Source organism: Octopus sinensis, linkage group LG20, assembly GCF_006345805.1.
Source record: "Octopus sinensis linkage group LG20, ASM634580v1, whole genome shotgun sequence".
NCBI lineage: Eukaryota > Metazoa > Mollusca > Cephalopoda > Octopoda > Octopodidae > Octopus > Octopus sinensis.
In genome coordinates, this window is record NC_043016.1 from 24,027,438 (window position 1) to 24,043,654 (window position 16,217).

The 16,217-nt window shown below is 28.9% G+C and overlaps 1 protein-coding gene across 10 annotated transcripts in view; it reads left to right on the forward strand.

Moving 5' to 3' along the window:
- Nucleotides 1-12,766, forward strand: part of LOC115222483 (RNA-binding protein Nova-1) — a 41,202-nt gene extending 28,436 nt beyond the window's left edge. For 2 of the 10 annotated variants that reach the window (XM_029792709.2, XM_036511529.1), the window contains exons 3-8: nt 2,198-2,311; nt 7,930-8,070; nt 8,644-8,789; nt 9,482-9,553; nt 10,521-10,674; nt 11,366-12,764. In XM_029792709.2, the coding sequence (XP_029648569.1) occupies nt 2,198-2,311; nt 7,930-8,070; nt 8,644-8,789; nt 9,482-9,553; nt 10,521-10,674; nt 11,366-12,531 (1,793 nt within the window). In that variant the 3' untranslated portion in view covers nt 12,532-12,764. Of the gene's footprint in view, nt 1-2,197; nt 2,312-7,929; nt 8,071-8,643; nt 8,790-9,481; nt 9,554-10,520; nt 10,675-11,365 lie in introns of all 10 variants that reach the window. The other 8 variants (XM_029792710.2, XM_036511526.1, XM_036511527.1 and 5 more) reach the window with 6 other exon arrangements.
- The last annotated feature ends 3,451 nt before the right edge of the window (nt 12,767-16,217 follow it).

Here is a 16,217-nt window from a genome sequence, read left to right on the forward strand (position 1 = left end):
GATTTGGCTTAATCTCATATCCGGCCATTTCAGGCACTTCCAACTTGTTCCTTGCTACTACCTCCTGTTGATCACAGATCCTACACTAACTACATCTTTCTTCTTAGAAATATTTTCATATCCTTGTTTTCCCTGCAGACATCAATTTACAACTTGGGGAGAAACATTAACTGCATTGACTTTGTCTTAGAGGTTGTGGGATGATCATTGAGTACTGGCTCTTCGACACCAAAATAGGACCCTCCCAAAAAATCACAAATTGTTGTATTTAATTTAAGAGATTTGCAAACAATAAGTCTAGAATTTTTTTAATCAAAAGTAAATGTTTTGTTTTTAAAGATTTCATTATGTCAATGAATATAAATGGATTAGAAGTTAAATACACAAAATGACTTCATCTGAATTTACAGTGTTTACATTTAACAATTTTGAACTACTTAAAATCACAAGGTCATGCGTTATAAGGGATTACATCGAGAATATAACTTGCAATTAAGTTCATGTGTTACCAGAATCGTGTGGTTTGTGCATTTAAATTAAAACTTGCAAAAGTCATTGTCATCATATAAGATAAAACTTCATCAAACTGTGGTAACGGTAAAAGAAATAAACTTACTCTAGTAATATATAACTACCCATTATGAAAACCATGTTTCATGCTTGCATAAAAATATAGATTTTTAAAACAATAAATGAATTGAAATCTACATAAATCTTAACATTTATTGACATGATATTCATGTTTAGGATCATTTCATTTCATCTCATTTGATATTTTCCTTTCTAGTTGTGTGTGCATATTTTCAAATCAAACTAGTTCATTGTTAGAAATATTTGATTTTAATAAAACATTAAATATATTTGACAAATATTTCTATAAAATATTGAAATTTTTAAGAATTTTTTTATCGTATAAATTAATTGAAATACCTTATACAAATTGCTAAAATATTGAATATTGATACTTTCATGGTTTTCTGCCAGAACATTGCTTTCTTCACTTTTCAAAATGTTTTTTTTTAATGGTTGCTTGTATTGGTCTATTTAATGTTTTAAAAATATATATATAAATTATATATATACATTATTTATATATATATATACATAATTTTTTAGTATATTATCTAAATTCTAATATATTGAAATAGTAAAAATTACTAAATCATATCAGTACTTTATTAGAAAATGATTCTTTACAGCACTTAGAAATTCTTCCTTTGTGGATGGCAAACCATTAACTTTTAGATTGTAGGAATTTAATGGTGTAATAAATTAGCATGGTTTAAAATTTAGTATTAAAGGTAAGAAAAAAAAAATAGGATATAAGTTTTCTAGTTTTGTTACCATATTTACTATAAAAACGTCAACTTTGTAGTAGTATTAGGGGGTCAGATATTGATGTTCCATACTGTTTATATTTCTACTAGTGTGGAAAGTGCACAACTTGTGTGGATAACTATTCAAAAAAGAGAGGAAAAAAATCTACAGCAATAGTGCCAATCAATTGCTTTAAGCCATCTTTCAGAGATGAATGAACAAAGATTTATTATAATTAATTTTAATTTGCTTTTAAGTTTCATTTAATTCTCTGTTTATTTATTCAATTTTCCTTTTCTCTTGGCTCACCTTGGTACAACTCTGTGATGCCTGTTATATTAGATGAAATACAATAACCATGCTACTGCTGGTAATATAATTCTGAAAACTTCTGGCTTCAGTATCTTAGCAGTTAGCTTAGATATCTTTTAAAGTCTTCCATATAGAAGTTATATTTTAATTGTATATTATGAAGATACTTTGGTAGGAAAATGGGAATGGATTTAGGAAGTTATTGAAGCCAGTCTTTCTGAATTATTTTTTATATTACAATAATATTTAGGAATGCTGCTGTTGAGTACCTATTTTGAGGAGATTAGATTATAATAGCAGCACTATTCCTCACTTTATGCATATACAAGATGCATAAAATATCATTCATTTGAACTCTATTTACTTCTTTCTCTCCACTTTTCTTTTTACTCTTCCTCTCTTTTTTTTTTTTCTTCTTAGTTGGTTCAAATTTCCATCTTCGACAGTTTTAATCCGGGTAACAATTTGTATCCAAATGATGCATAATAGTGTAGACATTTATAGAAACAAACATTTATAGATTTTATTTAAATTAGGCTGAAAGTTCCACTCAATGGTATCTTGATAGGTATTGAAAGTCAGGTCTGGGCACCCTCATATGCATACGAAGATTGTCAACCCGGGGACGAACCGTTGAGACATAATATGATGGCTTCTCTTCAAATTTGGCACAAAAACCAAGGTGAGCCATGAATGCATTGCTTTGATTTTTCCCATAGCCAAATTTTTCATTTGTTCTCATTACAATATCTGTCAGGAGAATGATGTCACTTGCCAAATTTAGCATAATTCTATTTTGTGAACGAGTGGATAAAACATGCATGTCTTAAATAACTTTTTAAAAAATGGTAAAATCAAACATATCCATGCTTTTTGTTTGTGTCTAACATTAAAGTTTCAGGTGGCTGATTCTGGACATCACTGTTACTTTTGTCCTTTTCCCTTCGGTGTCCATTTATTCCCATGCAAAATTTTGCCTGGCTTGATTGGAAATTTGCGATTATCATTTTTTCAAGGCATTTATGTAATGAGATTTCAGAAAAACTTTTAATGCTTTAAGCCCTTGCCTAGCCTTCCTCTTTAGTGGCTATTAGATTCTTTATTTCTCAAATTGACAGCACTATCCTTATACATTTATGGCCATTGCTTGTTGCACACCTGTAATCTAATTTTTTTTTTTCATTCGAAAGTTACAGTATTGTATTCTAGATTTAGTATTCCTTTTCTGTATTTACTAACAAATTTTATTTTTCCTTATATACATTCATTAGTTTACTCAATTTTACACCAGATACACTTTTAATTTTATTATATATAGTTTAGATGGTTTTGAACTGCTTCTAACAGTGATAGCAGTATGTGCAAGTTCCAGTGTTTATAAGTGTTCATTTAAGTAGATATCCTTAGCAGTGAGGGTTGAGACCTTCAAAACTTAGAGCAAGCCATAAATAACTAATGAATATGTTGGTTCCAGCGTCTCCCCACAAGCCTATATCTTTATTTTTAATGATATTGGGTTTCATACATTCTATGTAACTGAAAAATTTTCTCAGGATAATCACTGGATCTTAATGTAACATATTTTGCTTTATGACTAATGTAATTAAAATATGAGAATAGTTGTGAAGCAGTTTTTTTATGGAATAAAAATAATGTACAATTTGTGATAGGAAAGATTTGCTTGTGAATCTTGTTTTCACTGCTAAAAATCAAAGAATAACATCTATTACAAACAAACAAATGGTATGGTCCTCAGTCCACACTTGCAACACATTCAGAAATTGAGTTTTGAATCACCATATTAAAATCAAAAGCATCATCTTCCAATAGTTGAAAAAAGTGGGTTTGTGTACATAGTAATGAAATATTCCATAATTGATTTCTGCATTTATGTGACTGCCTGACATATGCTACACTGCAATAAGAATATATGCTCCATAAAATTGGGGAACCAAAGTTTATACACACACAGACATACATGTCACTGGCAATATTAGTTTTTCAATTGCCCTAATGCCCAAGAATGGCATATGCAGGCAAAAATATCAAGATCAATATTTCAAATGTACTGGAAATAGGAAGAAATAGCTTACAAGATTACAAATGATGGGCGAGAAATGGTACCAGTGAGAAATTTTTATTTTTTTCAAAAAATCCTTTTTTTTTTTCTTTTTTCTAGCAGTTGTTAATAAATTTATGGATAAATAAGTTTATAACTGAGGTGTTTTACCATCAGTGATAAAATTATGAGTTTGTTATTTAAAAAGATCTCCCTTGGCATATATTTCACAAAGACTTATTTTATTTTTTAAAGGTACATATGTAGGCATTATTTAGTTGATCACTTAGACTGCTGAAAAATGGCAAGATCTGATTGAATATCTACTTAGAATGATCCACTAGTTACCAGTTTACATTTTCATTTATTTTTACTAACAGACACCTGGACTACATTTTTTTTTTTTTTTTAACATTTAGCAACCTTGGCAGTCTTTTGATCTTCCTCTCCCTTATGTTTTTTTTAAAGTTTATAAAAGTGTAGCTAAGAAAATTGAAAAAAGTTATTCCTTGATCTTGGTTCTCATAAATATGAGTTCTGGATTTTCTTTTTGAACAATTTTATATTTCATTAATTGAAATTGACTTTGTCTCACGTTTCCTTTCTGTACTCAAATGCAACTAATATAAAATAATTCAACATTAAAAAATAAGCTATTTATATAACATTTGCTGTGGTTTTGAACATATATAATGCATATATATGTTATATATATTGTATATATTATGTATATATTGTATATATTATATGTATAATATTATGTATATTTTATATATTGTATACATTATATATATATTTTGTATTAACTGTTTTTGCAAAATCTCATTGCCTAATACTAATTTGGATTTTTTTTTCTATTAAAAGCTGAATTTATTTTAAATGACTATTATTTTAATCAATGAGCATTTTTATATTTTTATATAACTATATTAGGATTTACTACATCAACTGTGGCTAGAAATAAATTAAAATTATATGCCATTGTAGTAAATAATTTTTTTAATGTTTTACTTTTAGTATTGAGTGATTATATATTTAACTCATCTGAACGTTATAACCAGTATTTTTCTTGTGTAGGTGGGGTAAGTCATTTTGGCAAATCTGCTCCTTTCCAAACAATACCCATTTAAGCTTACTATTTTGCAAGTTACTAATTTTGGTATTTGTTTATAGCAAGTTGATATTGACACCATATAAATCAACCAATTTTTGGTTGATAGCCAAGTATCTTTGCTTCACCCACAGTTTCTATCTTAACAATAGTAAACAAAAAAAAATCACCACATACCTGGCTTATGAATAAATATATATGTATATAATGTCTGCACTCTTTCTGATTGCAGTGTAAGTACTAAATAAGCAGAACATGTCCACAAAGGGAGCCCAGCATTTTTTTTTTCATTTGTTTGTTCAGGTATGGCTTCATGGTGTAGAAACTTGCTTCTCGACCACATGATTTTGGGTTCAGTCCCACTGTGTGGCACTTTAAGGCAAGTGTTTACTAAAACCCTTGATTGGGCAAAGCCTTTTGAGTGGATTTCATAAATGAAAGGAGCCTGTTGTATGTGTGTATCCCAGTATTGACATTGTACCATAATAGTAAATTTGGTGACAAAGGTCATTTAGCTGTAGAAAATCTGTTGCATTCTTTGACTCATGCAACTATGGAAAATTGGATTCCAAAATGAAATTTTTAAAAATTTTGGTTGCTATTTTTAGCTGGTAAAGCAACTCAGTGGAGGCTCCTTTGTAAATTTAAAACTAAAATTGTTAGTATAGGAAATTTTTTTTTTTTACCTGAGATAGAAAAAAAATTTACCCTTTTCAAGAATTCTCTATTTCAGAGAAAGGGTCCTTGTAAATCTCAGCTGACTAGTTTTCCTACTGGACTTGGTTTTGCCATATAAATTAGCAAAGCTTAAAATTTGTGGTTGTTGAGATAATATTCAGTCAGATATGTGGTATGTTCAAATGATAGAGTAAACTACCTTTTAATATCAATTTTCTGATATCACCACAGGACCATTAAATTAATCATGGTATTTTCTATTATAACATATTGCCATATTTTCAGAGTACTTGCTAGTGCATAGTATTTCACAGATACTAATGTTGATGAACAAGTGGTTAGTGTCTTAAAATTTAATACAGTAATATCCATCCCTTTTCATATAGAAAGTCCATATCCTTGCTATGGATAGTTTAGTTATTTGAAGATGTTTATTATTTATTCAAGCAATTGCATTAGTAAAGGCTGAGATTTTATGCCAATAATGTTAATGCGATCTGTAATACACACAACACATTTTGATTCAAGCCTTTGCTGATGTGGCACATTTTCCCCACCTTTGAATAGTGTTGTTTACAAATAATTGCTTGATTGTATTTCACCTTCCTCTCTTTAGAGCCAAACTTCTTTGCATAAAACCAAATTTCATTAAAGATTGTGATTTTTCTCGAAAGCCAAATGCCACTTTAGCATTGTATGGAAGAAAATCCTTATGAAATTTAATAATTAATAAAACTGAAATCAATATAATGAATTTGGTGTTGCTATTCCTATTTTTATCTTTGTGCCATTACTGATTTACATTACTTAATTTTTTTAGTTTTGAAAATTTTCCTGATAATTTCTGAATTATTTCTATTTTCCCTATTATATAGTAGTAGTATGTGAGAAATAAAACACAGCTATACTATTTTAACTTCCTGCATGTAAATATATGGAAGAATTCAGATAATTTACTGAATTCTTCCTTGAATTGGTCTCAATTATTTTTGTCATGGTCTTTCAATTAATATACAAACAAGTATCATTAAAAACAAAATGATATACATTAGTGGTGTGGAGAGCCTATGTGGTAACTAGAACTACTTCACACCTACTAGACTACTAATGACCTTTGGCTGACTACAAAATAATTAAAGCTGTTACAAGCAAGGTGTACTGTTTTGTTGGAGTGAGTTTCATTTGTAGTTAATATTAAAACTACCTGGGCAGTGGATTGACTGTATCTATTGAATGATAGATAAAATGCCTTGTAATATTTAGTTACAGATGTTCAGATCATACTGTTGTTAATTTTGTTCTTCATCCTTTCTGGGATGGTAAATCATGTACCAGTGAGTAACTATTAAATATAGTCAGCTATACAACTTCCTCTATATAAAATCTTAAAACTCAATATTAGGAAGTCAATCCAGTTGGAAACAGTTCTAATAAAAACCAATTCATCCTGTTAGTTTTTTCTTCTTTTTTTTTTAAATCCTGGCATATTATACATAAACTAGTACTGCTAAATCATTTACTTGTCAACCTGAAAATGTAATGATATTTAGTGTCTTTGTTCTGTCCACACCATGTAGTGGAACAGCTGTACTTAAGCATTCAGTTAAGCTATATAAATGCTCAATCTTTAACCTCAGCTACAAAACCAAGGTTAACTGTCCATTCTAACTGAAGCGGTCTACCCTGGCTATTATTATGCTTGTACTAAATCCCTTGCAAAGCATTCACTGCTTTCAACAGTTACTGTGTGTGTATTAATAACTTTTTGTGGTATCATGTAAAGAAATTTAGGAATTCCTAAAGAAAAGGTTTAATTTCAAACTACCAGCTGTTTTAGTTGAAGATATTTTCCCTTAATTATAACATGGCATAATGTCATTATTGTTTTTGCTCCATCAATGTTTCTTTTCATACTTTATAAAAACCCACATTCTGAAATATACCCCTTTTTTTTTTTTTTTTTTTTTTTTTTTTGTGAATTCTTTGGGCATATTTTTCAAACATTCAATTGGACTTTTAAAAAATTACTACTTAACACATTTACGTTTTGCTGCCTAAAGAAAAGAATTCTTAAATATTTCAATCTTGTCAGTATTAACTTGCATTTTATATTTTTACTATTAATGCTCAAAACGTAGTTTATCCTTTTAATTAGTGAAGTTTGCAGTTACATTTTTGTCTTTTCTATTTAATGTTTGAGTGTTTTAAAATGACTTTACATTTTTTAACCATAAAAATATTGTTTAAAAATTATGCAGTGTTTTTTCTTCTTTAAACAGTAATTTTTTTTTTGTAAGCATTAAAAAAATGTTTCAAAGATGAATTACAGATATTATTAATGTGAAATTTTGTTAGTGTATTGTATTAAAGATAACTTGTTCATCTTAAGGGTGGGGAGATTTGATAAAATTTTGAATAGAAATTATTAAAGGTAAATTAATTTTTATTACAGGGGAGAATGTCCACCTTAAGATTTTAGTTCCAAGTGCAGCTGCTGGAGCCATTATTGGCAAAGGTGGAGAGACAATTGCACAAGTGCAGAAAGATGCAGGAGCCAGAGTAAAGATGTCGAAAGCTAATGATCATTATCCTGGTAACTATTTTCTGTTTGTGAGGACTAACACATTTTTAGGTTATTAGCTGAGAAGTGGGGGGCATTATAATTAACAAATGAAGACATCTGGATGAATGTAGTGAGTGTTTACAATGATTGTCTATTTTATTATCTTCTAGTCAAATAAAAGAATTATGAAAATGTTTTAGATAACTGATGTGGCAAATATCTTACTTTGACTAGTTTAAGTTGAGAAATAACTGATTTTAACTATAATTTGGTATGTCTTGGTGTTGTGTGTGTGTGTGTATGTATGTATAAAAGCTAATCTGTATTAAAATTGAATATGTAGACCTAAGTTGTAAATTTTTTGCATGTTTGTTTTTTTTTTTTTGGCAAATTTAAATTGGACTTAGTTTAATGATATCTTAATGTATTTGCATTATTTATTGCTTAAAATATTTAATTATTTTCTGTGTATGAATAGCATATTTTCTTCTCTTTAAAATCATTTTATGTCATAAAAATTGGAATATATTGAGGAGGCACCACATTTTGGTGATTTATTTTATTTATTAGATTAACAGTTTGTTATTTAAAAAAAATTTCCAGGGACATCCGAACGAGTGTGTCTTATAACTGGTTCAGTTGAAGCTGTTAGGAAAGTCCATACTTTTATTATGGAAAAAATCAGGGAAAAACCAGAACCTAACCCCAAATTAGATGAAAATAAAAGTACCTATGAACGGCACCGGCAGGTAATAATGTTATAAATTTTCTTTTATATTATACATATATATATATACACAAATATATATATATACACACAATATGCACATATATATATACATATTTATGCACATTATATATACTCACATTTGTATATACATGTTTATATATATACATTTATAAATGTGTGCATATAATTATCCCCTTTGTGTGTGAGTGTGCGTGTGTACATATATAGTTTAGAGATGTATTTAAAGTAAATAAAATCTATGAAGACTTAATTTTAATTTTTCATATTTTTGTCTACATACTTTAATTAATTTGTGTAACTGAGAAAAAATTGGAGGAAGTGCATGAAACTGAGGAAAATCTATTCTTAGTTACCTAAGCATCTTCCTTTCCAATTTGATTGAGTCGAATCTTTTGGAATTTCTGATATATTTGAAAGTAGATTAATAATATTGTTAAATTATATTTAACTATAGTTTTTGTTCATTTTGCTTTTTCATTTTGTTAATGCTACTAAATCAGTGGTCAGAATTAGCTCTTCTACCTCCAACCCAGGCAGCAAGAGCCCTTTATTAAATAGGCTGTCTGATAGGCTGCTATTTCCAAACTATAAAGTTTCTCTTACATCACCTTCTGATCTGCTCACTTTCCTTACTTTTTGTACATACTGAAATCCCAAAATAGGTTAAAAAGAAATCATTCTTACTTTCAGACAATAGATTTAGCTGCTCCAACCCAATTTGACAGGCTCCAGCCCTCTGATAGTCTAGAACCATTTTTACAGGTCAGAGAGTCCTTTGAACTTTTTGAAACCGCTAAGGTCAAGTTTTGGCCTTTTTATTTACATATGGCTGGACATTTTGTTTCAGTATTCAAGGAAATTGAAATTGTATTCCAAACCATTTATTGATGGTAATAAATGTTCAAATAAATATATAATATATATTTTGATCTAGCTCTGAATGTATAGGAAGTTCTTACTAAAGTATGTTTACTGTGGATGAGAACTCATTTTTATATATTTAGAAATGTTAAACATTACTATATTTTAGTACAAAAATTCTTAAGGATGACTTTATTTGGAAATTAAGCATGTTATTTAAGTATATATATATATATATATATATATATTTATTTATATATATATATATATACACACATACATATATTAGCTGGTTTTTACATGATGATCAGGTCACTGCTGCCTCCTCTTTCCAACTGCATTCAGCATGTCCAAATTAATTTAGCATTTACCTGTTTCATTTTTAAGGCTAAGACAGTTCTGCATTTTATAATAAATAACTGTTAACCACATTTGTTTGATTTGGTCCTTGATTTAGTAATGAATTATAGTTAGTTTGTTTTTTATACAGTTTGAACATTAGTCAACTAAAGATATGAAATTGTCTTATAGTATGTTATACTAATGAAATATTTATTCAAATCTCTCCAAAAATTTGCTGATAATTTTTAATTTCACAAAAAAAAAAACCTGTGGTTAACTAAATAAAAATAAGAATTTTATTAAAAAAGTTTTTCTTAAATATTTTAAAATGTAACAGACAATAGATCATTTTTAACAAGATTAACAATTTAAATTTGGTTTGATACATATAAAGTCATTCATTTTGATCATAAAAAAATCATAATTAATTTGTAACTGAATCAAAATTAAAGCTATTTATGTATTTATTATCTAATGCTCCATGTTTGTTTTTAATTATTAATTGTTGTTTTACCAATGTTTTCAGGTGAAAATCTTAGTCCCTAATAGTACTGCAGGAATGATAATTGGTAAAGGTGGCATTTATATAAAACAAATTAAGGAGGAAAGTGGAGCGTATGTGCAGATATCTCAAAAGTCAAAAGAAACAAATTTGCCAGAACGCTGTGTAACAGTTGCAGGTGAGTGCAGCCTTGTTTTAGTGTGTTTATTGTATTTTGAATTATTGTTTGAAACTGAATTTGTGACTAGGAAACAAGTTCTCTTGTGTAGTATTATTTTTAATTTTGTGCATGTATTATGAAATTGTTTGACATTTTGAAAGCTGTGTTTTGCTGTAGTGTTTTGAATTAAAACATTGTGAACTTGATGATTTGTTGTCTTGGGCAGATTTTTACTAGTGACCATCCATCTATAATAAAGTTGGACTCTTTTCTTTTTATAAATTACATTGCATTTGTTATTTAGTTGCCATAAGCCTATTTATTATATTTATATTGCAAATGACTTTGGTATATTTATCACTAAAATTTATAAACCATTCTATATTTAAATACTTAATAGGGTGTTGGGGGGTAAATTATGAATTTCTAAGAAATTTGTTTATCTGTTCCGGACTCTGCATTTGTTGCTACTGAATATTTCTTGTCATCTTGACTTAGAAAAACAGCTCCTAAATATTTTTATTAAATGTTTAGTATGTAGCCCTATATTATCTATTTTAGTAACTTGGCTGAAATGTTAATACATTCATTGTTTAGAAAATTATTGTAAATAAGGTAGTTTTTGTTTAATACTTTTTCTTAAATTTTAGTTAGTCTAAACTGTTTTTTTTTTCCATTTTTTTTTTCCTTCTCAATCTTTGTTTTGTAGGTGATGTTGAGTCCAACAGAAGAGCTGTTGACATGATATTACAGAAGATTGTTGAAGATCCTCAAAGTGGAAGCTGTCCAAATATCAGTTATGCAGATTACACAGGACCAGTGGCCAGTGCTAATCCTACCGGGTCCCCTTTCGCTAACACGGACTATATACAAAACAGAAGTACAGAGATAGGATTAGCTAATAATAACTTTGGTGCTTTTGGTTTTGGTTTTAATGGAAATGCCTTTGGAAACAATATAGGAGCTAGCATGACGAATCTGAACTTGAATGCAGCTTTAAGTGGTGGCACTAGTAATAGCATTAACAGTACAGCTTTGGATAACATAAAAATAACTCTGCGAGGAAATGGATTTTCAGATCAAGCAACCGAAGAAATAAGTACTGCCATGAACACTTTAGCTAGCTATGGTATATTAGCTAGTATGGGTTTAGGAATGGGCAGTTTGAATAATTTGGCAAACTTAGGAACTGGAAGCGGTCTAGGAACAGGACTGAATCTTAATTCATCTGGCTTGCAAGGCTCTAGCATGATGTCAAGTAGTACAACTTCAACCACAAGTGTGAGCAGCCCTTTCTTTAACACTACCACCAGTACTAACAGTGCTGGTAGCCTTTTTGGTCCAGTTGGCAGTGGGTCATCCGGATTAGGAAGTTCAGGCTCCACTGGAGCCAACTCTAGTCTTTTCAGTAATTCCTCTCCTAGTATTGGCAACGAAAGATATGGGGGAAGTCCAATGCTTAATGATTCATTTGGCAATGCTGCTAATTATCCCAGCAATCCTGGGTTCACTGGAACTCCAAGCATAGCTGGCGACAGGTCTCCTAATGTTAATCAAAATTCTTTTGGCCTCGGAACTGGCATCTATAGCCCTGCTGATGACAAATCAGCCCCGGCAACTAAGCAAGAGATGGAGGTTCCGGAGACAATTGTTGGAGCTATCCTGGGACCTGGCGGGAAAGGCATCGTGGAAATACAACAGTTCACGGGCACCAACATTCAGATTTCAAAAAAAGGAGTCTATGTACCTGGTACCCGTAATCGTGTTGTCACCATAACTGGTACTCCTAACAACATTTCCAAAGCCCAGTTATTTATCCAGCGGCGCCTCCAGCAAGAGGAAATGAAGAGGGCTCGTCAAGCTTCTACCCGTTAGGGTACCCTCTCCCGCCATTTCATTGCACGGAAATTCCCCCTTTTTCTTTCTTTTTCTTTTTTTTTCTTAAATCCTCTCTCCCTCACTCTCTCACCCATTCCTCTTTTTTTTTCTTAACTTCTCCCACTTTCATTTAAACATTTTTATTTATTTTATTTTATATTTTTGAAATCAAATTAAACCCATCCCGAATCCTAACCATAAATATAATTCAAACAAAATATATATATATACATATATATATATATATATATATATATATACATATATATACATATATATATATGCACAGACACACATACACACGTGTGCGCGCATACATATTCATGCATATTCAAATAAGCACGCCATGTACATACATGTGTGTCTGTGTATATACGCATATAGGTGCGAGTATATATGTATGTATATACTACACTCATACACTTTTGTGTATTTGTGTGAATATGTGTGTGTGTGTGTATATATATATATGTGTATATATATATTATATATATATATATATATATATATATATATCAAAAATCATTTTCCTCTTTCCACAGCCTTGGAAATAGGAATAGAAAACTTAAATACATTGCCTCTCCAATTTCTAGATATAACAAGATGAAAGCTAACCTTTTTTTCTTTATTTTTTCATCAAATTCATTCAGTATATAATTCATTTATAAATTAAATTTCAAATGCTCTAAATGAATCCCATACAGCCTCAGAAGTGTTTAGTATCACATGCACACATACATCCATATAAAATTACATACACACACACACACTCACATGCATATATCTTCTCAAGGTGGGGAAAATTGAAATGCCTATGTTAATGAGCTTTTTTAGTGTTACGTTTTGTGTTTATATATATAAATGTATATATGTGTATGAATGTGTTTATGTGTTTAATTGGTATTTTTTACGTCTGTTTTCCATGCTATCATGGATTTAGATGTTCTAAATATGGATATTTTCATGAACTGTGTGACTGTGTGTGTGCCTTGTGCATTGTGTGTATATATTTGTATATGTTTGTGTGTGTATATATATGTGTATATGTATATACATACATACATACATAAATGTGCACACAGATTTTTTTGATTATATCTTTTGAGTTTTTATTTATATTAATTTAATGCTTTGAAAATATTTGTAAAAAATCAAAAATTGAAAAAATTGAAAAAAATCTATTTAAAATGTTACACTCATCGTATTCATATTCTAGAAATAAGATACATTCTAATCTGGATATCTAATCATCAGTATGTTCTAAAATCGTTTAAGAACGTTTTGGTTTTATTTATTTATTTTTTTTTCAAATGGAAATCATAACTTTAATGTTCAGGTCAAATTTGTTAGCTAATTGAGGCATTTATTTCTATATTTTTTAAATGTTTCTAGATTTTACATAATTTATTCAATAGCTATCTGATTGCCATATTCTCACTACAGAAAATCATCAATTTTTGTCTGATTGTCATAAACATGTTTGTGGCTGAGTTTAATGTATTCTGATAAATCTTACATCTTATAGTGAAAAGGTTGGCTTAATTTGAATTTCTGGTAGTTGGAAAGACAAAGTGACTATTTCTGTTATTTTCTTTTTGATTCACAGAGGCTTCCCTGAATATTATGAAAATGGAATGTGGTATTGAAATATCTGTTGCAGTCTCTTCAAGCAGCTTTAAAAACTGTTTTATTGAACCAAAATAGAATTAACTTTTCAGTGCTTAGGTCAAAATTTGTCTTTCACTGATACTTCTCATCAAGTATCAAAATATGTAGGTTGGCCTAAGATGAAAAAGAAATCTTGAGCAAGAAAGATGGTTATACCTGATTATAACATTATACATTCATTATTGTTTCATTTTGCAAAAAGAAAAATAACAAAAAAAGACAAAAAAAAGAAAAAAAATATGAAGATAAAATGTAAAAAAAAAAAATCATTCTCTTTTTATTTTCCTAATAACCTATGTTTATTATATCAATGATTTATTAACTCGTATTTCAGAGCACCTATGTAATGAGAAATCAAAATCATCTTAATTCTATTAAAGCAATTTTTCACCCTATAGATTCCATAAAATCTCCACATATCTATCTCTAAACTCTATTTATACCTATTTATATCCATGTATTTATATTGGTTATATCAACCTTTTTCCTTGCATAAATAACTTCTAATTTCTAAACATCTCATTATTTGATTTATATTTTCCTCATTAAAATGTTTTAGTCTCTAAATTTCAGTTCAATTGTTATAGAATTTAATATTAAAATATATATTTATATATAGTATGTATATATATATGTATATATATATGCATACGTATATATCTTGTTGCAATGTTACAGTGATTCAGTGATTATAGTTTTCAATACTGTTGCCCTGTTTTGTAATGTACTAGTTTCTAGTAGCTCCACACATACACACACACAAAATAAAACCCATCCTTTAATGTTTGTAATTCATTTGCAGAATTTAAAATATTTACTCCATAAAGTACTTTAAGTTACACATGCTTCTAAATAGCTCTAATTTAAATCTTGTCTGATGAGAGAAACTTTACTCTATAATAGTCTTGTACTTATATTAGATATTGAAAATATTTTAAGTATTTCTAAAAAATTTTAAGCACATTTTGTGTGTGTGTTAGTCTCTGTCTTTTAGCAAGGTGTCTCATTTCATTAGGGTTTTAGGTGAATCCTTTAGCTTAGGTTACATAGTTAATTTTCTCTCTATTATTTTGCTATCAATATTTATTCGTGAGTGTAATCTTCACAGCATTTTATTTAACAATTGTATATGAAATGATTAATAGTTAGTCATGTGTCAGTAGATTTATACTCTTCCTTTTCATGTTGCATACATATTTTTGGAGAATTTAATTAAGGAAACAATGTAACAAAAGGCATTTTAATGCAATTATCTTCAGGTGTTTTCTTCTGAATCTTAATATTTTAATCTTAAAAGTAGTTATGAATACACTATTTTCACAGCTTTCTAAATATGCAATCAATTTTGAACTTTCCATTTATTTGTGCAATTACGTCATCATGATTGTACTATATTAATACTATTTTATCTTCTAAACCATGACAATATTTCATTGAAACTATGAGTATATGATATTTGGTTTCATTTAATTAGATAGTTTGATGTTACACCCCATTCTATCAGTATATTTTACTAAGGCTAATCACTGAACTATCTAGTTGTTACATTTTTTGCATGTTAGCACATTTTATTTAATTAGAAATTACATTTTGCAAAGTGAACTCTATGCAAATATTTTGCCTTAATATTGGAAATGGTTAAGATATATAGTCCTAGTCTATTATTATTATTATTATTATTATTATTATAGATTTGCTAATGCAACAATTTAATGTAAAATTTCATTTTTTGAGGTATGGCTTGAAAATATCTAAAGTGAAAGAGGAAAGCAAAACATTTACAATACTAAACACTTCAAAGGCAATTATTAATTTTCCATCTATTTATTTTAAATTGCAGTGTCATTGTTTGAATCATAGAGGCTTTGTGTTATCACCTAAGGGATATGTATATCATTTGTATATACATACACATGCATATTCTACATATACATACATACATTCACACACATACATTTGTACCCCTCTTTCATTTTTCCTATCCCTTTAAAATCTGATATATTTTTTAAATTATC